General features: G+C 49.6%; 1 protein-coding gene across 6 annotated transcripts in view; it reads right to left on the bottom strand.

Moving 5' to 3' along the window:
* Positions 1 to 25,798, bottom strand: part of LOC138569353 (uncharacterized) — a 1,814,236-nt gene that overhangs the window by 429,278 nt on the left and 1,359,160 nt on the right. For all 6 annotated transcript variants that reach the window (XM_069647265.1, XM_069647261.1, XM_069647266.1 and 3 more), the window contains one exon: positions 13,644 to 13,751. In XM_069647265.1, coding sequence (XP_069503366.1) covers positions 13,644 to 13,751 — 108 coding nt within the window. The remainder of the gene's footprint in view (positions 1 to 13,643; positions 13,752 to 25,798) is intronic.

Here is a 25,798-nt window from a genome sequence, read left to right as displayed (position 1 = left end):
GCTCTGGTGAGGTTAGGATTCACCAGGGATGGATATATTCTACGTTGGATGGATTTAAGGATAGGGATGGTCTGAGCGACCGGCCTCCTCTCTCCCACCAACTCTTCTGCGAAGTCCCTTTCCTCCTGTACACCTTGGGTGTCGATGTGAAAATGTTCTGCTGCGCGAGCGAGAACTTCATTAAGGAGGGGCTGGTTATCAACTGGCGAGTCGGTAACTGGGGCTTCGCTCTCTACCGGGGAATCTACTCTGTAAATTTCCTGCTCATCTTCTACCTCCTCCAGGTCCTCATCATCCGCATAGTATTCAGTCCCGGTTTGTTCCTCCATAATGTTAAACTCCTGGTCCCCTTCAGGGAAAGGCTGTCCTTGGTATCTGGGGTGTGGAGTAGAGTATGGAGTAGAGTAAGGCTGCACCTCGAAGGGTTCAGGTCTTTCGAACCGGGCCTTTTTACTTAGGGGGATAGGATCAGAGGAGCCTGAGGGTGTGGCCCCTTGAGGGTCATACGAAAGGAAATGTTCTGGCTTTTTGTCATAAAAATCAGCTAAGGAAGACATCCTTGACATGACCCTGTCTATGTCTTCACTGGACCATTCTTTGGAACAGGGTATGACTTTAGTAGGCAACTTAGAGGACTTATCAAGGGTACCCTTGCTGGATGTTGATGTCCCAGTAGATTTGTGTTCGTCTGTCTGCTTAGGGTGGAAGGATGGTCTTACAGGAGTGGAAGGCTGTGCTTTCCGCTGTTTCCCCCCCTCCCCGTGCGTGGAAAAATGTTTTCCCTGCCCCTTGGAGGCCCCAGAGACTTTCGACGCCTGGCGTCGAGGGTCGGGAGAGGTATCTGTGTGTTTCGAGCGTGGGGCCTCGCTGGTGTTAACTGCGGCCTCGGTCTCCTGGAGCGCGGCCTGGGGGTGGAAGTCGTCTTCGTCTTCCGACGATCGAACTTCCGTTAATCTAGGGAGCGAGGCACTCTTGGCAAGAGTGGATGATTGCCTTGCGTCATGAGGCGATCTCGATCGAGAGCGCCCAGAGGACACCGAGTCGGACCGTTCTATCTGTGCCTCTTTCCGAGAAGTCGACGTCGTCGAGGTTCGGTTAGACTTAGTGTGTGTAGGGTGTGTAGCGCTTGCGTCGCCGGGGGTCTTCCCCATAGCCGCCCTGCCGGACAACCTTCCGAGGTCGGGGACCTGCGCTCGGCAGTCTTTCGACGCCGTAATGCCCTCGCCGTCCGAAAGTACGGCGTCGCTGCCATCGCTGAAGGCGCCCTCCGCTGCCATGGCCACCTGCCTGGCGTGGTGGGCCCAACGCTTTGTCGAACGGTCCTTAAGTGTCTTAGGCTTAAACCTACTACACGCTCTGCAGTTCGCTTCGGGGTGGTCCCTCGGCAAGCAGAGATTGCACGTGGCGTGCCTGTCGACCCAAGGGTATTTGCGGTTGCACTTGGGGCAGAATTGGAAAGGGGTACCCTCCATACGCACCTTGAGGCAGCGGGCTGGTAAGTGTTGGAAATATATAAGGTGTACCTATATACCAAGAGTGAAGAGTATGTACCACCCCCCACTCTCCCTACTTGCAGGGCCGAGGCCAGCGGCCTACTAGGCCCGGGCCGAGGCCAGTGGCCTTCCGAGGCCCAGATCCGTCATGCAGCAGCCGACGGTCGATGTCTTCTCCAGCCGTCGTCGAGGGTCGACGTTGGGGTGGGGAAGGATGTCAATAAATAATTTTAAACTTCAATAATTAGCAAAAGTAAGGCTAAGGCCAGGGGACTCCGCAAGATGCTTCCGACCAGTATGGCGGAAAAAAACAATCTGAGGATCCTAGACGCGTGAGGGATCTTGGGTACAGTGGACGTCACACTAGGGATAGTATTACTGGCACGCCTGTGTCGACGGCCATTTTCGAGTTTCGAAAAACAAACTGTAATACTCCGCAGCTTCCACTAGATGTCGGCCTATGCACAGCATGTGATCTAAGCAGATTCCACAAGCCTCAGAAATCTATATATATTCTTTTTAATACAAAGCTTTGGTCAGTGTTTCCTTGTACCACTGTATTGTAGTCCTATGGTGTAAACCCTGAATACTGCTCATCTCCCTCTTGAGATAAGTCTGACTGCTTAGCCACAGCTACCAACTAAATCTTTGTGGTACAGACCGATACCAAAGGGGATTTATTGCTCAGACCTGTAGTCTTAATCTTCTGTAGTGCTCTGTAAGGGAACGGCACAGGATTCTGGTGTCTGTCTCAGCGGCTCATGTGGGGTGCGCAGAGGTTTGGAGATGAGATACAGAAGAGGAGCGCGGAGAGCCTGATTGAATGTATTCTTTGGTCTAGACAGGCTGCATGCCGCAATTGCTATGCTTCAGATTAGCTTGGCTGTTGTCGTGACTCTGCAAGTGCAATACTGAGCATGACGTTTGTAAAGGGGAGGAGGGTCTTTGCTCCTACCTCAACTACATTTGTATTTCCATTTCCACCCATTGAGCTGACTTATCATGTTGAACATTATTTTTCTGAAAGAGAGCATCTACCACAAGGTGGCATCCATTGAATCAGAATTTTCAAATGCTTATATGACAGCGAGGGGACATTTCTGCAATATGACTCGTGCAGAAGCTAAATCTTCTATTCAGCCCAAGATTACTTACTTATTGGCATGGAGAAGTCACTCTCGACCTTTGTGAAGATAAACAGCCTCTATTAGAACCTATCCTTTCAACTACCCCTTCATCCTCAAGAGTAATTTTTTGGAGAGGAAGGAGAAGACTGCAACAGGGAATGAGAGAACTCAGAGTTGGAGACAGGGAGGAAGTTACACTGGAGTGCAAGAAACTGCAGTCTGCTCCAGTTCTCTGAATCAAACACCTGCTTCAGTCCCTGAACACACTGCATGCCCAAAGGTATGCCAGGAGCGGATTGCGACTTAATCCCCTGAACCTGGATTTATCAAGCTTTCTAGGAAAATAAATATGAAGCATGAAAACTGCATCAAAACGTTCTGTAGTTCAGTGGAACAAAAGGGAGATTTGTCTGTAGGAGTTTCAGCTGTCATAACATCAACAGAGATTATCTCACAACAGCCTCCAATGAGGGTGGTTGGGAGAGTAATGACAGACCATCCTGTGTCCTACCACATCAACTCTGGAAAAAGATGGTCTGAGCGGAAAGATTCTTTTGACTGGCAATTTATAAGGGAGTTTATCATAACAGTTGACCAGACTGACAATCTAAACAAGTTCTGGCCATGGCTTGAGACTGTCAAACAGGCAGCAAAGCAGCGATCTGTAGTAGTTTGTTTCCTAAGGATCAAGTCATCTTAGTCCACCTAAATCTCCATTCCAACTGTAGTGTCCACATGCAATGCTTTGTGTAGGAGTAACAAGAATACAGGAGCCCACCAAGACCAAAAACCTCAAAAACTACAAAGCAATAACCCAGATTCCTACTCACTGCTTGCAATGGAAACCGAGTACCTGAAAAACTCACAGGAGATGGCAATGCATTGGTTTGTGTCGTGACCAGCACTGCTTCAATTAACTGGAGCCACATGGCCAGGACAAATCCCATTTGCCATACGAAAGCAGAAAACTAGAACATGCAACAACCGCAGTCTGCTGAAATGCAAACAGTACCCATACTGGATGGCCCGCCAATCAATCGCCAAAGTAATAGTAAAAAACAACTCTAGATCCATCAAATCCAAGTAGCTACCACAACTGCCTTGGTAAAGGCCATTGGAGCCAGTGACTCCCAGTACTGTTCCACAGCAAAGAATCAAAGGTATCTCCTATGAGCTTGAACGATTTGCACATGGAAAGGGGCATCATGGTAGTGTAAGAAACCTAGGGGTATTCTCCCAGTAAGACCCAGAGAGCCCTCCATTCAGGTGGCCAGGGGAGGGCACTCTTGGATCCCAACCCTGAGGGTTGGATGAGCGAGGGAGGATCACCTATGTAGGGGTATCCGGGGTCACCTTCATTTGAAAGCCCCACGCGAGACGGGGTATTTTGATGAGGCAACAGAAGACTAGGAGGAAGTCCTGGATGCCTTCATGGGATGCATTGATTCCTGTCACTCTAATCCAGGTCTCATTTTCCCTAAATCCAATCCCGTCATCAATGATCCAAGGGTGAGAAAGGAAATAGTTAATTGCCTGAGGTGGAGAAGGAAGAACAACCAACTAAAACCAAACCAGGAGTGTGATGATAATATCCATTCATCCATTACCAATTTAAACCAGAGGGAATACCATCAAAACTCATGTTTGTATAATCAACCATCAGGAACATGGAGTGGGCAACCATCCCCTTGTGGGAAAAGCAGGCTAACAGATTTACCTATGCCCATTGTCAATTACCTGATAGAATGGCAGGAAATAGATCCATCCACCAAAATCCTTGATTCTGTACCCCCCAACCCCCATTTCCAACCAATACTGGGACGAGGAAGAAGCAACTGGGAGCAGTAAAGACTGCCCATAGAAACAACAAGGGGAAAGCAAGGTCAACCTACCATAGAAAGAACATAAGTTGTCCCACTAAGTGTCACGCAGGGTCAGGCATTTAATAATAACCACTCACACCTGACTCCACTTGACTATTTAATTCACTATAAAAGGTGTGGTTTCACACAAGGAAGTGAACGAGCTGGGGATTCTGTCAAGACCCGAGAAGCCAGGAAGCAGCAGAAAGCAGAAGAACGGTGTGCCGAGACACTGGCCCCATGTTGAGAGGGGCTGAGGAGTGGCTAGGGAGCCGGAGGATGGCATCCGGTATACTGCTGGTGGCACTTTGGAAAATGCTTGTTCCCTTGGGTTGTGTGCCGGTCCCAAGGGTATCTGAGGGGCAGGTGGTGAGACCCTGACCACAATCCTGTGTATCAAGTGGAACCGCTTGTCAACGCATCGCTGCCCGGTGAGTAAAAGAGAGAAACTCGGGAGAGTGCGTTTGACTGAAGCAGTGCTTGAGAAAGACAATTTTAAAAGCGGCACGGAACAGAAAGGTTTGAAAGTGTGCACGAAGGACAGAACGTATAAGAAATAGGCAGAAGAAAAGAAATAGAAGAAAGGAAGTTGCACTAGCGGTGTGGAAGGAGAGATAAGCGAAAGGGAAGGCATGTTAAGAGTTTAAAGAGTGTAAAGTATGTATGATAAGAAATGCAAAACGTACACAGTAAAAGATGTGTTCGGCGTGCAGAAGCATGAGAAAGCAAAGGAAAGTGCAAGAGTGTATGGTGAAACAAGTGCAGCAGTGCACAGTGAAACAAAAGGAACAGAAAAGAGAAGGTGCAAGTGTGCATGAGCAAAAGGTCAAGGAAAACAAGAGGGGTGCAGGAGGCAACTCAAGGTGAAAGGTTTACAATTAAAGCAAGAAACAAAGAGAAGGGTTGCAGATCACAGTGGTCACGTCTAGGAGGATCAAAAAACCAGGCAGTTTTGAAAGTCTCCGATTGTACCCCACAGGTGAAATGTGTGTGGAAGAACTGTTCAAAAGGAAAGGTGCATCCTGACAAAACTGAATTTGTGTTGAAAACAAAAAGGGGCCTAGGCTTGGGGAAGGGAATCCTGCAAAGCTAAAAAAAGGAACTGTGTTATATTTCTTTTATTGGTATTTGGAACTCATTTGAAGCTTGGGGACGGGAACCCTAAGAAACCAAACGACACTGAAGTTATTTGAGACCATTGCAAGGGCTCTGTGGAGAAGGTCTTACGAACATCCCATTTTTTATTCAAACCGTTGTTTTATTAGTTCGATCAACAAACTTTTACAACTTTTATAATATGTACATATTCTTCCTTTTACATATTTTAAAAACAATATTTTCTGGGTCAAAAATTTCATTTTAACTTTAGATACATTGGGTAAATCTGGTCAACCTAATTCCTTAGTTAATAATTTTACTCAAGTAACCATCAATTCGTAAACTGTATTGCGTTTGACATCCTTCCATTTACATTCAAACGTGGAAACCTTATTATACAATCATCCGTAACAGAGGTTCAAATGGTGAGAGCAAACAACTCATGCGTAGCTTTCAAGTTTTGTTATGTGGAGCGGCATACGCGGTACCTACATATAGGAATATCCCAGTTTCTAAACTTCATGCTTTCAGGAATACAAATGGTACGCTGTTATAATGGGGCCATAGAGGCTCATATGTTGACTTCAAGTTCTGTTATATAATCAGCACCTGCATTGATTGCACTAATTTCTGTGACATTGAACAAACTACACATGGTGAGAAGATCACCTGAAACCAACTTTGGTTTCCAATTTTCTGTTGAACCACTATTTTCCTTTTTAAAGACTTCCTATCACATGTGTGTAAAGTGTGAGGGAAAGCATAGGTTTAGACACAAACTGACTTATTTTGGGCTATTAGACATTGACAGCCTTTAGAAACATCAGTTAGGCAGCCATTCCTTTAGAGTTAGGGCCAGACGGACATTACACCAACCCAGGAACCTTAAGAAAATAAAGGTTTTAAAACAAACACCTTTGACTCTGTCTCACAGCAGTCAATTTAGATCATCCAGTTGCCCTGGGAACGTACCCCAAACAATTGGGTCCGTGACCGAACTTTCCTATGTTTTTCATACATTTATTTCAGCCCTTGTGGTCTGGTGTAAAATGGGCTTCAATTTACCTAGATTTCCTTTTGGTACTAACAAATACCTCTAGTAACAACCAGTAAGGTGTTCAATTAGAAAAAAAATTCTACGCCTCTTTTCAGAACCATTTGCTTCACTTCCAGGGGAAACTCTGCTGGTAAATTCCTGGTCACTGCTTTTCTGGTGGGCAATGGAGATGAAGTAAAGAATGGAGAACTCATTTTTCTTCAATCTGCCAGATCCATTAGTCTGTCGTCACATCTCATTCTTCAAGTTCCTTCACCCTCCCCTCTCCCTTCCCCCTTACTGGGGCTCAATGCTCCAAGGAGACACAATGGCTTCTGCAGGGCAGTCAGTTGGTTGAAAGGCTGTTACGCTCACCTGGCTCCACAGAGGCGTCGATCGGAACTGGACAGCTGCGGTCTCCACCAATGTGACGCGTAGGGCCGAGATGACAGACTGGACTGGCCCACCTAGCTTCGTTTGCTTGGCCCGTAGGAATATTCTTCTGCAAATGGAAAAAGGGAATTAACCACGCGTGGAGTTGAGCGTAAATCCCCCCACCCCCGCTGTTCTCCCCACAGATCACCTTTGATGTCCCCTCTTATAGTCTCACCTGATGGTTTGAAAAGATGAGCTCTCCATACTGCATTGAGCGCAGGGGCGCGTTGATAACCAGTTGCTTCACTGGCTCGAAGGAATTGGTGAGTTCCAGAACAATATTGACTCCGAGATTGCCGGCAAGACGCCGTAAGTATAAAGTTTGTAAGAGTTCAAATGCCTGACTTTCACTCTTGTCCGAGTCCTTGGAGGTTGCAGCTTGACCCTAATGAAGAGTTCCTCGTGGCAACCGGTAGTATTCTGGTAAGGATTTGTATTTTCCAATACAGTTCGATAAAATAATGTCAATATGTAACCTGTTGCTTTCTCCCTTATTCAGGCGCTGAGAGAAAGTATGAAGTCTTGGGGAATAATACTTCTGGCGGTAAAATCAGGTAAGTCTATTGTGGTGAGGAGGGTTCCCCTTGTTAGTCCCTTTGTTTCACCTTGCTGTCCTTTTGTTTCCCCTTAGGGGCCGGGGTTCGGCAAAGATGCAGTGGAAGCTGCGCCGACCCGTGAAGAGGAATAGTACCCCCGGTGGTAAAAACAGGTAAGTCTATGGGGGGCTAACTAATATTCCTCTGTGTATTCCCTTGGCTCAGCTTGCTGTTTTTGTCTTCTCCTTAGGTGCCGAAGTGCGGCGGGAACATGCACAAGGATGCGGTGGAATGTGAAGATGCTGCGAAGGCCGGTGAGTTCAGCGCGGCGCTGCAGCAGGCGAGGCGACGCGCATAAAATAACTTCTTTCTTCCAGCTCGAAGGCGCAATGGATCGGGAATTCAGGTAAGGATCAAAGGTATTGTTCTTGTTCTAACCTTTTCTCCTTCTTTCTCCCTTTTTCTAGGAGCTCCAAACTCAAGGCGGGCGTGGCAGAAGGCTGGATACAGACTTGCAGGCATGGTGAGCGTTACGCTGCTGGATGCAGAATAACGCGAAGCGTGTGCTGCTCTTCGGGCGTGGTTTAAATAGCCTCCAAAGTAGTCCCAGGTAAGTATTCCTCCCCAGCCCCGCCCGAGTAAAAAAATAGTCCCAAAGTGAAGTAGTCCCTTCCAAGCCTCTTTTGGCTTGGAGCTCTTGCAGCATGGTCTGCATCAGGTAAGTTTTAATCTATGAGCCTGGCGCCTATGGCGCCAGGACTGACTCTCCATATAAGCCTGGCGCCATAGGCACCAGGACTGGACCCAAATAGCCCCTAGCAGGGGTTGTTGGGCTTGCTTAGGATAACTTGATGCCTGCTTCCGGGGGTTGCTGGACTTGGTCTGGGTCCCCGGGGGTAGGCATCATGACAAAAGCAGTCTTCTGACTCCTTCTCACAGGTCTCTTAAAGAAAGGCTCTCTAACAGTTCTGGATAACTCTGTATTGCTGCAACATAAAGAAGAGCTATGGGTTAGCTGATGCACCCACTGATCTGGCTTTCTCAACTCACCAGACTGTTATCAACCACGTCCGTGTAAAGCTCATCTCCCCGGAAAGGCATATCCATAATCTATCCCTAAATCTTTAGCGAGTACCCTGATAACCACAGACAAACTGGCTGCCCAAAACCAGCTCACATCCTTTATTCTAACTAACAATTCTACTGTATCCAGACCAACGTTAATGATAAGTGATATGCTTTGAAGCCTCAAAAACCCTCAGAGACCACCTCTTACTGCTTCATGGCTCTCCAAAGGCAAATGTCTCAACCACATGCCACAAAGTATACTGATAAATACCCCCCCCACCCCCAAACCTCTTTGAAGCCATGTGCAGCACCAAGCAGTCACCCTGCAGTGTCTTATTCAAACTCTGCCACTCCTCTGAGTCTGGTGACTTGTCCTGGTCCAGGATTTCTGGTGTTGGGAGGAACCAACAGCCTCACAGTGCCAACTATCTGGATCCATGCTCCGTACCAGGCATGGTAAAACTAGCCATTAGCTACTGGTTCCATGTTCGCAGGTGCCACCGATCAAGGCGGGCAACACCTATTGGACTCTCTAACAGTTGCTTTCACCAACTGTTCATGGGAAATCCTTGGAGGGTTGTTTCATTTCAGCCTGCTTGCATTTGGAGGAGCTTGAAGAAACCCTAAAGTCAGATCTCTTGAGTTGCTTTTTACTTTTAGACCTGACTGAGGGACTACAGAAGGAGTCCCGTTGATGGTTAGTGCGCTAAGGGGGCACACCAAGCAACTTTGGCCGAAGGTGGACTCCTTATTCTTGTACATGTATAACATATGCTCCCTGCACCACCTGGCCTTTCTGTGAGGCCCTGGCAAGATTCACCATTTACGCTTCCTAGATGGGTCTCCATGCAATGGTCATGGTTATGGGTGACTCAAGTCACCCTCGAACAGGCTTTAGAGCCAGAGAACCTTCTAAAAAAACATTAAAAATCCAATTAAATATCACAAAAAACGTGCTTTACTCTTGGCATCAATGACCTTGCATGTTTCCCAAACCCGGATATCTAGGTCAGACTCAGGGTGGGAAAGTGGTGCTGCTTCTGCCTGGGGCACCATCTCTCATGACACAGGATGCAAGACACTCCTGCTGTGCTGCGGGTATACGTGGCACCACAGAGTCCGCTGTGTGAGTGTGATGTACATATTTCAGGATCATAGCCTGCCAGTTGGACATTTCAAATATACGATGGTATTCATGAAAAAGATATATTGCACAAGAACAAGATGAGAATCTCCAATTATTCATATGTTGCCAAAGAAACACCATCAATTTGTTATTTTAGGGCCCTGACGAGCACTGTATACGTGAAATGTGTCAACTAAAATTGTAAAATTATTATTAGGCTAACAGTGTCAAATAATCAGCAACAAACAAAACAGAAATGAAGACTTGCAGCATAAGGACATATACGCTACTCTTTACTCCACCCTTAATTTAAATAAAGGCAGAAAAATATTTTTTAAGCACTAGATATCTTATATATCTTTTATATATATGCTAATTTCAAGAAGTGTTTTTCATGCATATTTAAACCCACCATAACATTGATCATGTTTGCTAAGATAAATATAACGCGCCTATAAACAAGTGTTTCAAGGCGCGACTAGGCAAGGGAGGGGGAACAGAGGAAAGACAGAGACAACCATCTTACTAGGCCAGGTGACATTGAGATCGCGCAAGTGCAGGGGAAGGGGAAAGGGGAAAAGTGCAGGGGGAGGCAGAGGGGTCAGTGCAGTAGAAAAGATCAACAGTAGAAAAAAATATATAGAATAGAAAGCCATACGTAAAAAAGGTGCTGCCAGCTGGTGGCAACTGTAAGGGTGAGTGCAGACAACAGGTGTCAAGGGCAGGTCGTGGGCTGTAGGGATACAGAAACAGTCCATAAGTGTGGGGGTTGCCAGGGAGGCAGTGACGGTGTGCAACTGGCGCAGGGGGGGACCTGTGCTAGAGATCAGAGGGGTGCCAGGCAACCAGTGCAGTTTCAGCCAGTTCAGCAGGGGAGATGAGAGAAAGTAGAAGAAAAGAGGAAGGTTTTGAGGTGCTTCCAGAACCGAAGATGGTTCTCAAGTTTCAGGTGGGCAGGTAGGCTGTTCCACAGGGAGGCCCCGGGCGAAGACAGATCTACCACCAACTCGTTGCTTGGAGAAGCGACTGACCCTGAGTGAGTTGGAGGCGGATGAGCGAAGAGCTCGAGAAGGAAGATAGTGAAGAAGAAAGAGTTGAAGGTATCAAGGCCCCAGTAGGCCTTGTGGACAACGCACAGGGTCTTGAACTTAATCCTCAAAGCCACTGGGAGCCAATGCTGAGATTTCAGTGCTATGAGAGATACGATCACTGGGCTTGAGGCCAAGGACAAGTCTCGCACTCCTGTTCTGAATGAGTTGCAGAGGGCCAGAGAGTAGAAGCAGGCAGATTTAAAAAGAGGCTGTTACAGTAGTCCGGCCTAGAGAGAACCAGAGCTCTGGAGACAGTGAGCTTCTGGGGGAAGGAGAGGAAAGGAAGAATACCTCTGAAGAGGTACAGCTGGTAGTGTGATTTCTTCGAGACATCAGAGATGTGAGGAGAGAAGGAGAGTGTGGAGTCGAAAATGACCCCGAAGTTTTTAGCCTTACAGGTGGGAGCAGGAAGAGGGCCAAGAGAGGCCAGCCAGAGAGCAACAGGAAAGGAGGGTGCAGGTGTGCCGATGAGGAGAATCTCAGTCTTAATGGCATTCAGGCAGAGATCATTGGTGGCACACCACTCCTGGACAGCAGACAAGCAGTCAGATATGAGAGATGGAGAAGAAGTGGCAGAGGGGAGCCTGAAAAGGAGTTGAGTGTCATCCACATAGCATTGAAAGTTGGGGCAGAGGACTGCAATGCAGTGGGCGAGAAGTGCCAGGTATTGGTTGAACAGCCAGGGAGAGAGGTTAGAACTCTGGGGAACATCACAGGTAGAGAGTGAGATAGAGGAAAGGGTCGATTGGAGAGGAAAGAGGTCAGCCAAGCCAGGGCCTGATCCGTGATACCCAGGTTATCACGGAGACGGTTGAGCAGGATGCCGTGGTTAACCATGTCAAAGGTAGAAGATAGATCAAGTAAGATGAGGACACAGGGGGTGTTGGAATCAAGGTTGGAGAGCAGGTCTTCACGGATGTTCAGGAGAGCAGTTTCTGTGCTTCTGGCAGCTCTGAAGCCAGACTGATGGCCATGGAGACAACCAACAGATTCAGTGTGAAGATTAAGCTGGGAGATGGCCAGCTTTACCAGGAGTCTGCCCAGGAAGGGAGTGATGGAGATTGGGCGATAGTTAGCAGGGTAGGATGGATCAGCAGAGGGTTTCTTAAGAAGAGGGTGCACATGGGAATGCTTCAGGGAGGGAGGGAAGACCCCAGTGGCGAAGGAGTGGTTGCAGAAGTCAGCCACAGCAGGGGCCAAGGTGTCAATGTGGTCCTTGATGGTTTTGGAGGAACAGGGGTCGACCTGTTTTGACAAGACTTTCATAGATCGGACTTGTCTAGAAACCTCGTCTGGGGAGAACAGGGGAAAGGAAGAGAAGGAGGGAGGAGAGGTGGCCAAAGACGGGCCGGAGGAAGAGTGGGGAGTTGAGGGGACAGGGTGAGAGCAAGAGAGAGAGGACATGATGTCCTGGGTTTTAGAGATGAAATGAGAAGCCAGGGCCGGGCAGAGGGCCTAGGAGGGGACAGGAGACGTAGAGACTGCAGCAGGATTGGCCAGTTCCTTGCAGATTTTAAAGAGTTCGGCCGAATTGTTAGATGCCACAGAGACGCGGACTTGGATGTGTGCTCTCTTCTTGGTCCGGACAGAGAGCCAGTATTGCCTTTGGAGCAGGCGGCAGGCCAGTTTGTCCGAGGATGTTCCGGAAGCACGCCAGTTCCTCTCAGCCATCCTGTACCGAGGTCTGAGTCATACCAGGAGTTGCACTTGGCTTTGGGCTTCAAGCGGTTCCTCATGACAGTGGCAAGAACATCAAGAGTATCAGAGATAGAGTGGAGCATGGGGAGGGCTGTGTCAGGGTGTGAGTCAGCCAAAGGGGCAGAGGGGGCGAGAAAGTGGCGGCAAAAGCCTCAACTGACACGCTTCATGGGTCACATAACCGAGAAGGTAGGTGACAGTGCTGGAGATGGCTTGACCAGAGGGGTGAAGAGGGTGAGGTGGGAGGAAGGGAGAAAGTGATCAATGCAGGAGAGAGGAGTGGTGAGAGGGATAGAAAGGGGAAGGTCTGTAGAGATCAGAACATCCAGAGTGTGACCTGCAGAGTGAGTCGGCCCAGAAGGGAGCATAGAGAGGAGTTGCAGAGGTCGCGAAAGAGTCTAGAAGAAGGACAGGAAGCATCCAGGTTGATGTTAAAGTCTCTAAGCAGGAAGAGTTGAGTGGTCGAGGCCAGGAGGGAAGAGGAGAGATCTGCCCACTCAGAGAGGAAGCACGAGATCTGACCAGGTGGCCGATAGATGGTAGCCACAGTAAGGGAATGGCTAGGAGAGAGCTTGCAGACGAGGCATTCGAAAGATGAGTAGGCCTGAGTAGGAATGACAGAGGCAGGAATCCACTCAAGCATACCCTAATGGCTCCATTCACAAGGTTGTCAGACTATACCATACTGATGAGCCCAAATGAGCATGAAAAGCTTAAGTGGTTGTCTGCATCCTTGAGAGCTGGCGTCTTGGGTTGATAAAGTTATATATAAAATTGTGCTCCCCGATAAGACAAAGAATTTTCTGTAATACAACACTTGCTTTTCAGCTAATTTGCATTCCGACAATAGTGCTTAGGGACCCTAAACTGGAGATGAAAGTCCAAGCAAAGGTACTGGGTGAACCTCTGTGGATGTGTGGCTTGTTAGCTTGAACCACCTTTTCTATTCTCACATCCCAGTTAGGAGGGTTTTTCTATGCATTTCTAATCACACCATAACATTGAAGCTGCTTGCCATCTCTCTCTATGTATGTGTACACAAACACACACGCAAGTTAACAGAAGCTACTTACCCCGAATGCCAAAATAATTTCAAGAACAGATGCTGGTGGTTTGGGATCAAACAACAGCTTCTGAGCAAAGGCTCGGACAATAAGAATTAGCTCAGCCTCATTGGGCATCTTGATGGATAAACATAAAATAGGAAAAAAAAAGAAATTAACCATAAAAGGCACATCATATCCTGAGAAATACAAACAGTGGTAGCATTCACTTGTTCAATGGTTCATTGGCTGTATAAAGTACCCTTTCAAGCAATAAGGACAAGGCTCATTGTACATCTGCCCAGGCTGACATGAATTAAGCACTCTTCTCAAGACACATCTGCAGTGTATTATGAGGTATATGCTAATCATACAATCATATAAACCCTTGTCACACATTCCTCAGGGATTGTGGTTTTGGAGCAGTGCAATTTACACAAAGTCGATTATCCCAACTTTTGCCACTGTGAACCTCTTATCGTACTTCAACCATGCCCAATGCACGATACATCGATATGATAAGATGCAAATACGACAATTTTGGTTGCAACTTGGCATACTTCACTACAATAACTGCTGAAAATATTGCAAAGCCCAATTAACAATAGATCTCTCAATGGGAGGATTTTCATCCTTGTTGTCTTCATTTAATGAATTTTCCAACAAAGAGAAGAACAAGTTACTTCTTACCTTGTAACGTTCTTTCGACGGGATGTTCCTCCGACGTATTCCTTATCTTTGATAATACGTTTCCAGCTTGCTGGCCTCGGGAATTTTTTCTGTAGAGGGCGCTGCGCGTCGACGTCCGCCGAGTCGATGTCCCTCGACGGCCACTGCATTGGCGCCGACGTCACCATACCCATAAATAGCCACGCGCTGCGTCCGTTGCTCAGTTCCGTTTTGTAGCATAAGAAAAGTCATGCCTGAATTGGTTATTGACCTTGAAGGAGCGTAAGCTGCAACCACAAGGGAAGTATCACTGCGGGGATGGATGGGAGGGGCGATAAGGAATACGTCGGAGGAACATCCCGTCGAAAGAACGTTACAAGGTAAGAAGTAACTTGTTATTCGAAGGGATTGTGTCCTCCGACGTATTCCTTATCTTTGATAGACTCCCATAGAAGTGGCATGTAATTGGAGGTGGGAGTGAGAATGTTATGTATCCCTTTAGGGATGGACCAAATGTAATACGGCCTTGCCAAATCTGGTCTCTTGAGTAGTGGAGGAATCCAGATTGTAAAATTTTGTGAATGTATGTGCGGACGACCATGTGGCAGCCGCACATATGTCTCGGACCGGTACCCCTCTTTGGAGAGCCGAAGAGGCTGCGATACCCCTGGTTGAATGAGCCCTGAGCTTTTGGGGTGGCTCTTTCCCTGCCAGTTTGTAACATTCCAGAATGGCCAAAATAATCCACCTGGAGATGGTTTGTTTTGTTATGGGTAGTCCCAACTTGTGACCGGAGTATCCTACAAACAGTTGGTCTGCTTGCCTGATCCTAGCCATTCTGCTGATATAAAAGCTGAGAGCTCGCCTTGGGTCCAGCCTATGTAGCCTTTCCTCCTCTTTCCCCGGATGGGGAGGAGGGTAGAACGAAGGTAAGGTAATTTTCTGAGTAATATGTAATTCAGAAACCACCTTTGGGAGGAAATTAGGCTTCACCTGTAGGACAACTTTGTCCTTGTGGAAATTTGTATGTGGGGGTTTACAGGAGAAAGCTTGTAGCTCGCTCACCCTCCTAGCAGATGTTAGCGCTATAGGACAGTTTTAAGCGTGAGAAATCTCAGGTAACAAGAGTGAAGTGGTTCGAATCGAGTGCCCATTAGGAAGTTTAAGACTAAATTTAAGTCCCATAAGGGAACGTGGAATGGTTTTGGGGATAAACATTAGTTAATCCCTTGAGAAATTGTACCACTAGAGGAAGTTTGAAATACGATGGTTCCTCCGCAGTGCGCTTGAAGATAGAAAGCGCTGTGAGATAGCCTTTTACAGTGCCAACTAGAAGGCCTGAGTTTGCCAAGTAGAGTAGAAACGATAACACCGTTGGTGTACCACATGAAAAAGGGTCGATATTCTCTTCCCTACACCAGCTGCAAAATTTGTTCCAACGGCAGCGGTATAAAGACTTTGTTGCTGGCCTTCTGGCCGAAAGCAACACCTCCATGACGTCATCAGGGAGATCCCAATCCTTGTACCTCACCCTTTCAGAAGCCAAGCGTGAAGGTTGAGGGTTCTGGTGTCTGGATGGAGAACCTGACCTCCCTTCTGCGAGAGAAGAATCGCTTTGAATGGAAGACGGATTGGAGGGCAGATGGACATATCTAGAAGGTCCGGGTACCACGTTCTCCTGGCCCAATCCGGGGCAATTAGGATCATGGTTTTCCGGAATCTTCTCAACCTCCTGATCATTTGAGGAATAACAGGGACTGGTGGAAACGCGTAAAGGAGTGGAAACTCCCAGTCCACTACGAACGCGTCTCCCAGAGCTCCTCTCGGGGGAAATTCCCTTGAACAGAACAGATTGCACTTCCTGTTGGTGCTTGTGGCCAACAGATCCACCTGAGGGGTTCCCCAAAGGGCGAAGATCTCTTGAAGGACTTCCTGAGCTAGCTCCCACTCGTGGGAGACTGTGCTCTGCCTGCTCAGAGCGTCCGCTGTCAAGTTCTTCTCTCCGGCTAGGTGGACTGCCGATAGAGAGATTCCTTCCCGAATTGCCCAAAACCAGAGCTGCATCGCCTCTCTGCACAGTGGCAGTGATCCTACGCCTCCTCTTTTGTTGAGGTAGTGCATGGCCACCGTGTTGTCCGTCATTATCAGGACATTTCTCCCCTGTACTGATGGCAGGAAAGCTTTCAGCGCTAGTCTGATTGCTCTCAGTCTCAGCTCCAATAGGTTGATGTGTAGTCTGGACTTCGATGGAGACCAACAACCGCTGATGGTCAAGTCGTTGGCATGGGCTCCCCACCCCGTGAGTGAGGCGTCTGTGACTACTGTGATCTCCGGCCATGGTTGCCAAAACAGTTCTCCTTTCAAGATGTTTTCTGGATAGGCCAACCATTGAAGGTCGCGGGCTACCTTGTCTGGAATCCGGAGGAGATCTGTCATTCTCCCTGTGAATTGCGACCACTGACTTCTCAGTGCCCACTGAAGAGATCTCATTCTCAGGCGAGCCTCTGGCACAAGGAAGATGCAGGATGCCATGAGGCCTAGCAAACTCAAAAAGTCGAAGGCTGGGAGACGTTGGGCATTTTGAAACTTGGTGACCATCTGTAGAATATCTTGAGCCCTCACCTCTGGTGGCGAGGCTTTTCCCAGGGAAGTGTCCAGGACCGCTCCAATGAACTGGAGTCTCGGTGATGGTATCATCTGTGACTTCTTTAAATTGAGGGAGAAGCCCCGTTTGTGAAGGAAGTGGCAGACATAATCTAGCTGGATCTGAGCCTGTTCCGAAGATACAGCCCTGATCAGCCAATCGTCCAGGTAGGGGTAGACGTGGATCCCTTCCCTCCTTAGACTCGCAGCCACTACCGACATTAGCTTAGTGAAGACCCTCGGGCGGAGGTCAGCCCAAATGGCAGAACTCGAAATTGATAATGAGAGTCGCCAATTGCGAACCTCAGGTATTTCCTGTGTTTTAGATGGATTGGCACATGGAAATAAGCATCCTGAAGGTCCAAAGATACCAGCCAGTCCTGGAGCTGGAGGGCCTGAAGGATCTGAGAGAGAGTTACCATCTTGGACTTGTCCTTCCTGAGGAACTTGTTCAATTCTCGTCAAGTCCAGGATGGGTCTCAGTCCTCCGTCCTTCTTCGGTATGACAAAGTAGGGGGAGTACCAGCCCTTGTTCCTGTCCGCTACAGGTACCGGTTCTATGGCACCTTTCTCTAGCAGGTCTATAATTTCTTGCAAGAGGAGCGAATCTGGAACTTTTAGAGAGCTGTTCCCCGGTGGAGGACTCTGAGGGATGTGTAGAAAGGGTAGGCAGTAACCCTGGGCAACTGTCTCCAATGCTCAAGCATCTGACGTTATAGCCTGCCATTCCGTCAGATGGTGAGTTAAGCTGCCCCCTACAGGTGTATTGTGTGGAATGGCCTCAGAGTGGTTTGGGGGCGGCTGATGCAGATGCCGAGGGTAAAGAGGCACCTGCTGCTGCTGCGGCCTTAGTACTTTTGACCCGTCCACCTCGGGTGGATCTCCTTTGGCCTCTTTGAGCCGGCTGTCCTCTGCCTTTCCCGAATGCGGAATAATAGCGAAAGGACTTTCCTCTCCCAGAGGTTCCTGAGGGGCGAAAAGGAGTTTGGCGGATAGCAGCTCCTAAAGATTTTGCTGCCGCTTTAGAAGTCTAACTTTTCCAGACTGTCATCAGCCTTTTTTCCGAATAGTGAAGAGCCGTCAAAGGGCATATTCAAAAGTCTGGCCTGTACATCTGGAGCAAAGCCAGACTTTCGCAACCACGCATGCCTGCGGATTGTTGTACTTGCCGCCATGGCCCTGCTGATACTGTCAGCGGAATCGATGCCAGTTTGAAGTGATTTGCACATGGCATCTTTGCCATCTTTAATAATGTTAAGGAAGACTTCCTTTTCCTCTCCTTCGGGTATGCAGTCAGCCGCTGATTAAGCACACTCCCATAGTGTGTGACTGAACCTGGCGAGCGTACAGGTGGCGTTGATAGACTTCAACGCCATACTACAAGCAGAGAAGACTTTCTTCGCCATAGAATCGTACCTCTGGTCATCTCTATCCTGTGGGACAGTAAGGTAAGCGGTCCTACTGCTAGATGAAGTTGCCGCTTTAACCACCAGGCTCTCTGGAGTCGGGTGTTTTGATAAGTATTCAGGGTCAGCAGCCGCTACCCTATACTTGGCTGACAATCTTTTATTGACCGCAGGGATAACTTCAGGAGTTTCCCAATTAGATGTAATTTTCCTTTGCAAGGCTGCATGGAAGGGGACCACAGGGCCCTCCTGTGGACCTTTGTCTAAAATGTCTGTTAAATCATCCTGTTGAAAAACAGGGGAAGGCGCAGACCAACCCATAAATTCAATAATTCTTGCCATAAGGGTTCTATAGGGTGTTTCGGCATGTTCCCCTGGGTCTGGCTTAACAAATTCCACTTCTGGGGAAGTGTCCAGCCCACTTGCCTCATGTAGTGACTCTTGTAGGTCCTTCAGCCTTCTTTTCTCAGAGGTGAAATCCTCTGAAATAGGCAGTGTGGTCCTCTGTAACCCAAATGTTTCCTGGTCAGAATCTTCCCCCTCTTCATAAATTGAAGATAGTCCAGGGTACTCGGACCTCTGAAATGGTTTAAAACCCATCTCTAAGGCAGAAGGAGCCAAACTCGTCATTATTGGGCGAGAAAACGTCGATGTTGTCGACGCCGATGGGACAGGCTTCGAAGGCGCCAAGACCGGCGTCGAAAAAACTGGAAGGGGTCTCGAAGAACTCGAGAGGATCGGGATCCTACTCGAGGACATCGACGACGGTCTCGGCGTCGTGCCGGAGGCCCTTAGAATCACCGTCGGCTGTGGAGTAGCCTTGGTCTTCTCTTTTGTCGACGATGGCGTCGAGGAACCCTTCGACAACGGCGTCGATGGCGCCGATCCATGCGTCGAAGGAACCTTTGACGACGAAGGAACCTTCGACGACGAAGGAATCCTCGACGACAAAGGAATCCTCGACGACAAAGGAATCCTCGACGACAAAGGAATCCTCGACGACGGCGTTGAAGATGGTGCCTTCTTACCCGATGGCTCGTGGCGCACTCGGGTGGAATGTTTCGCCGGGTGCTGCGACTCGCGGCGTTTTGATTTTTTGGGTTTTTCACCCGGGGTATCACCCTCAGCTGTCTTCGAGTGGGTCGAGGCCACGTTCTCGAAGACGCTTAACATTTTCTTTCTGAATTCCTCCCACTCAGCTTGAGAGCTGTGTTTTGTGGGACAGGAGACCCTTTCTGGGGACACAGAAGACGACAAGGAAGGGGATCTTCGACATCTCTTTTTTGAGTGTCTTGATCTCGACGAATGGTGGGAGCTACTTAGAGATCTAGAATGGGAATGTTTGACGGCGAGGAGACGAATGCCTCGACTCAGCCGAAGAAACCTTCGAGGAGGTTTTTGACTTACCTCTCTCGAGCTTCCCCTTGCGCTCCTTCAAGGCTTTCGCCGTCATGGACATGCAGTCCTCACACTCCGAACAATGGTGCTCGGATCCTAAGCACCACAAGCAGTTCCTGTGTGGATTCGTTATCGACATTTTTTTACCGCAGTCTCGACATTTCTTGAAGCCGGATCGCGGCGTCTGTTCCGATGAAGATGCCATCCAGAACGAGTAGGTATTATTCGAGTAGATATAGAGTTATCCTGACTGAACTGAGCAACGACGTTCCGAGGCCCCACGAAGCGCGGAAAAACGGAACTGAGTAACGGACGCAGCGCGTGGCTATTTATGGGCATGGTGACGTTGGCGCCGATGCGGTGGCCGTCGAGGAACATCGACTCGGCAGACATCGACACGCAGCGCCCTCTACAGAAAAAATTTCCGAGGCCAGCAAGCTGGAAACGTATTATCAAAGATAAGGAATACGTCGGAGGACACAATCCCTTCGAATAGATTAATATACTAAACTGTGTGCCAGGTTAGCATACCTGCTTCCACCGGAATGAAGGCAGCCTTCGCGTCACCGGAACTAAACTTGTGGGATGTGCTAATGGGGTTGTCTGGATACCTTGAAATGTCCGCCGCTCATTGGCCCTCCTGCTACCGTAGATACTCCAATAGGGGGACCTCCCACTTGCCCCCTGCCACATTGCCTTTTCCCCCTTCTGCTGTCCAAGATGTAGCACCCTCTCTGCCGGGCACACCCAAGGGCCCAGTTCCCTGCTGCCCTGGCCAAGGCGTAGCCCAACCAGGAGCCCTGGGAGACCACTGCCCAACAGACGACCAGGGCGGTGGTGTCCAGTAACCCTCGACCAGAGCGGTGGTGTCCAGTAACCCTCGACCAGGGCGGTGGTGTCCAGTAACCCCGCCACCTCCCTGCCCCCATGTCGGATCCCCTTGTGCCACCCTCGTCCACGGGTTCCATGGTGGATGACCCCATCCCCGCTGGCCCCGGGGAGGGATGAGGCTTGCTGGCGCAGCCCCTGTGTCAAGCCAGTAGCTGGGTATCGCTGGCACCAGGCTCCATAAAAGCTCTGCGGACCTAGTTCCACCGGGCTGTGCCGCCGAGCTATTTGGCATTCCCCCCTGTGCAGACCCAGTCCCTCCTTCCTTAATCACTAAATCCCTCACAACAACAGCGGGAGTCTGTGTGGGTACAGCCATAGGGGTTAAAGGGGATGTGATTAGAGAGGGGCACCCAGAGCATGTTCCTTTTTCTTTTTTTCAGTTTTATTAATGGTCGAAATGCTTCCTTGGGGAGGTGTGTTAGGTAGAATCCTGTGCAGTGCCCTTAGGGACCACTAAACACAATTAAGGCTACAAGTGGTAATACAAGTTCACCTTTGGTACAAGCCTGTACTACTATGTTAAAGTGGTAGCAGTAGCGGAGCAGCCAGGCTTATCTCAAGAGTATGGGAGCAGTAGCAGAGATTACACAAAGGACCACAATTACTGTGACTCAAGCAAACACTGACTCAAGGTTTCAGGTAAAAAATATAAATCCATTTATTTTTAAACCATCTGTTATAAAACACTTCACTTCTATACATGGGAAACCACACGTAAAATACACCACACACAACCAATTCCACTTGTGCCAGCAAATTCAAGGTAAGTACATTAGGATTCGACAGACCGGTGTTGCGATACAAATGCGTACCCGCGGATAGAAATGCTCACGAAGTTAAAACACACTTTGTACTCAAGAATTTAAAATAATGGAAAAGTGAATAAAAATCAAAGGCAATACTTTTTCAAGGCAAGCAGATGATCACACGATCACACGGTGAACAGTTCGAGATTCGGGATGCCAAGATTTCGTAAAGATTGTCGAAAGAAAAGTTATAAGAAGGAGGGAAGAAAGAACAAATCTTCATGGAGGAAAAGGGTTCACCCCGATTTCGACTGGTCAGACGGAGAGAAAGACCAAGTATGCACATTACCTTATTCCGTTGAAGAAAAGCTGGTGCCACGGCAGTTGTTCCTGGTAGTTCCTGCAGACTCACTGTTCCTGTGGCTTCAATCGTGGGGACAAGAAGGACGACGTCTGGAGCGATCTGCACTACCCAGGGATGAGGCCAGTAGCAGTGAAAAAGACAACGATGAATAAAAGGTGCGCTCCTTTAAATCAGCAGAGGGCTCTTCTGATGGCTATCCGGACCGCTACAGCACAGCAGTGATTTCGACGCATGTTAGGCAGAAACCTGTGCAGTTCCCTTAGGGACCACTGCAAAAGGCTTAAGACTACAGGTGTTGGCAGTAAACCCAATTGGTAGCAGTCTGTACTACCCAGATTTACCTGGTAGCTGTGGCTGAGCAGCCAGACTTCTCTCAAGAAGAGTTGGACAGTATATAGAGTATACAAGATAGGTACCAAAATACAGTAGCACAAGCAAAGACTGACCAGAGCTTTGGTATCAAGTATATAATTATTTATTTAAAGACACACTTAGAACCACTCTAGCACTATTATTGTAAGAAAGTTCCAAAACACAGTCACTATTAATATATATACATCCCGTATTCCTTATTAGACAAGTCTTAGTTAACACCACTTATTTCCAGACAGAGGTGAGCACTTAACTAAAGATGGCACTCCAATAAGTTCAGAAAAAGGGAGGGAAGGAACAAGTTACTTACCTGTAACTTTTGTTCTCCAGCATGGGTCTGGCATGGATTCACATTTCTCTTCCATTTATGTCCGTAGCACTTGAGAGTTGAGGACGCCATGGCCTTTGCAAGAACCTCTCTGCAGTCGGCTGTCGTACCCTCCAAACTCTAGTGCTGCAGGAGCAGGCCTGCAAGTTCAGCGACTCTGGGTTGTGATGAAGAATGGCGCCTCCTTCTCTGCAGAGAAGATCCGCGTCCGACGGCAGCTTGACTGGTGTGGACGCTGACAAGTCCAGAAGGTCCGGGAACCAGATCTGTCTCGGCCACGCCGGTGCGACGAGGATCATCCTGCACTGGGACCTCTTGAGCTGGTTGATGAGCTGGAGCAGCAACGGCAACGGACGGAACGCATAAAGAAATAGGCCGTCCCAGGGGAATGAGAAAGCATCGCCCATGCTCCTCGGCTGGGGGAACCTGCTGGCGAACCTCCGGCACTTGGAGTTTGTCGCCGTCGCGAAGAGATCGATCTGGGGTTCGCTCCATCGTCAGAAGAGTCGATCCACTTGATCCTGGCGTAGTTCCCACTCGTGGCACGAGCGCAGCTGAGTGAGTCGGCGACCTCCTTTGTTCGCTGACCTTTGTTCGCTCGACCTTTGGCAGGCTTCTGACCAGAAACCCTCCTTGGGCTTCTGGATGTCTAGGTGGGCTGAATATGAGGGAGGGGTGTAGTCACCCCTGCACCGGGTCTCCTTGGAGACCCAAGTCACACTTTGTATTGATTGGCTGAGGTTGTTGTCTGGGCTGGACAACCCCCCTGCTGAGTGATTGACAGCCAGGCTGTGTGAATGGTGGATTTTGGCATAAAAGGCAGGACTCTTAAGTTAGAAGGCAGTCGCCTCTGGAACTACAAGGAACCAAAGAGAAGCAGAGAAAAAGACGGCTGCTGCAACCCCGAGTCCCGGTGAAGCCCTGCTGCAGTCCTGAGCTATCTACCCCTTCAACGACTAAGAGAACAGCTAGTCCGGAGTCTTCTTCCCTTGAGCCTGGTGGGATCAACCAGCTTGTCTTTTCTTCAGTCAGAGAAAGGAGGTGTTTTTTATTCCTGCGAGATGAAAAGGCACCAGAAACATCCCTTGGGCGCCGGCCCAATGCCACAGATCCTGGGCTTCCTTGGATAGGGCAGGGGATCTGGTTCCGCCCGGCTTCCGGATGTAGAACATCGTGGTGGTGTTGTCGGTGAAGATCCTCACCACCTTGCCCTTGAGGGATGGAAGAAAAGACCTGAGGGCCCAGAACACTGCGCAGAGCTCCAAGATGTTGATGTGGAGTGACTTCTCCTCCGGGAGCCAAAGGCCTCTCGCGTGAAGATCTCCGTAGTGCGCTCCCCAACCTTCCAGGGAGGCATCCTTCGTCACCGTCACCTGGTGAGCTGTGGTCTGAAAGTCCGTGCCCGCTGACAGATGAGAGCGGGTACCCCACCACCGGATCGCCTGACGGAACGTCTCGTTGAGTGGGATCCTGTCCTCGAAGCTGCCTGTCGACTGGACCCAGCCGGCGTCGAGGAACTCTTGTAAGGGGCGCATCCGAAGTCTGCAAAGGCGCACCAGATAAATGCAGGAGGACATCATCCCGAGGAGGGACTTGATAGATCTTACCCTGGCCATGTCCGTGGCCAGCAGACGCTGCACCTTGCCCGGGATGTCCTGGTCCTTTCCTCCGACGGCGAGGCCAGCCGCGCCACTGTGTCGAGCTTGGCTCCCAGGAACAGGGCGACTTGCGACGGGACCAGGTGGGATTTTGGAAAGTTGATGGAGAACCCCAGGTCCGTGAGCAGCTGGACGGTCTTCGCAGTGTGCTCCGAGGCGAGCTCCCTTGTCTTTGCCCTGATGAGCCAGTCGTCCAGGTAGGGGTAGACGTGGATCCCCTGTAGGCGCAGCCGCGCCGCCTCCGGTGCGAGGCACTTGGTGAACACCCTGGGTGCCGACTTCAATCCGAACGGGAGGGCCTTGAACTGGTAGTGCCGCCCTTGGACCACGAACCTGAGGAACTTTCAGTGTCTTTTTAGAATGGGGATGGGGATGAGGAAGTACGCATCCTCCAAGTCCAACGATGACAGGAAATCGCCCTCCTCCAGCTGTCCCAGCACGTGCTGGAGGGTGACCATCCGGAACTTCTGTGCCTTGATGTACTTCTTCAGTCATCGCAGGTCCAGGATGAAGCCTCTTTGGGACGAGCTCGATGGCACCTTTTCTGAGCATCGCCCTTACTTTCAACAGTAGTTGAGGAATGTGATTTTCCTTTCTGGCCACGGGTGGAACGCGAGGGCACTTCTTCTGGAACTCGAGGGCGTACCCTTGGGCCAGGGCGTCCAGCACCCAACTGTCGGTGGAGATGGACTCCCACACGCTGACGAACCTCGTCAGCCGGCCTCCCACTGGGGTGCTTCGGCGGGGGCCCGACCCCACGGTCGGTTCAATCTTGTTTGGAGGCCGCCTTGCCTCCTTGACCTCCCTGTCGACGACGGGCACCACATGATTTGCCGCGTCCCCTGTAGGTCTCCTGAGACGAAGATCTTGCCGCTTGGCGGTACGCCGAGGAGCCACTGCCGGATCCCTTGGAGGCACCTTGTCTGCCTCCGGCGCTCCGAAAGGATGGCCGTCGTTGTTGAGCACTCCCAGTGCCCGGGCAATCTCCGTGTCTGTCTTGATAGCCTGAAGGGACTCATCAACCGGCCTTCCGAACAGGTTGTTCCCGTTGAAGGGCATGTCCAAAACTTTGGCTTGTACGTCCTGGTGGAAATCCGTCGCCTTGAGCCATCGTCGTCGTCTCAGGCAAACGCCGTGGCCCAACTGACGGAAACCGGTGTCGGCGATGTCCGTTGCCACCGTGATGGCGTGGTCCGAAGCAATCTCACCTTCCTGCAAGATTTCAAGGGCCTCAGCCCTTTTGGCCTCCGGAAGGAAGTTCAATAGAGGGGCGATTTTGAACCAGAACTCCCTGTCGTAGCGGGCTACGATAGCCAGGGCGTTGGCCGCCTTGATAGTCGTCGCTGCGGATGAGACAACCCCGTCGTCCCATCGTGTCCAGCTTCCTGCCCTCGCCGTCCAGCGGGAAAGTTGATGTCGAGGCGATGCCCCCCCCCAGCTTTCTTCTTTGCTGCTGCCGAGATGACCGAATCCTGGGTAGGTTGTGCCTGAAGGCACAAGGGGGGCAGCGTCGGGGACCCGGTACTTCTTCTCGTACCGGTCCCTCTTTGCAGGCGACGTGGCAGGGTTCTTGAGGAGGGAGAGCCCCTCATCCCAGATGTCATCCAGAAGTGGTACGGCGAAGACCGTCTTCCTTTTAGCCTTGCGCCGTTGGTAAAGGAACCCTTCCTTTTTCTTCTCTTCGGGGCAGAGCTCGGATGCCCTGGAAAT

This window comes from Ambystoma mexicanum, chromosome 2q (assembly GCF_040938575.1).
Source record: "Ambystoma mexicanum isolate Mex_15411 chromosome 2q, UKY_AmexF1_1, whole genome shotgun sequence".
In the NCBI taxonomy this organism is placed as follows: Eukaryota; Metazoa; Chordata; class Amphibia; order Caudata; family Ambystomatidae; genus Ambystoma; species Ambystoma mexicanum.
Note: the sequence above shows the minus strand (reverse complement) of the source record. Positions and strands in the feature narration are given on the sequence as shown.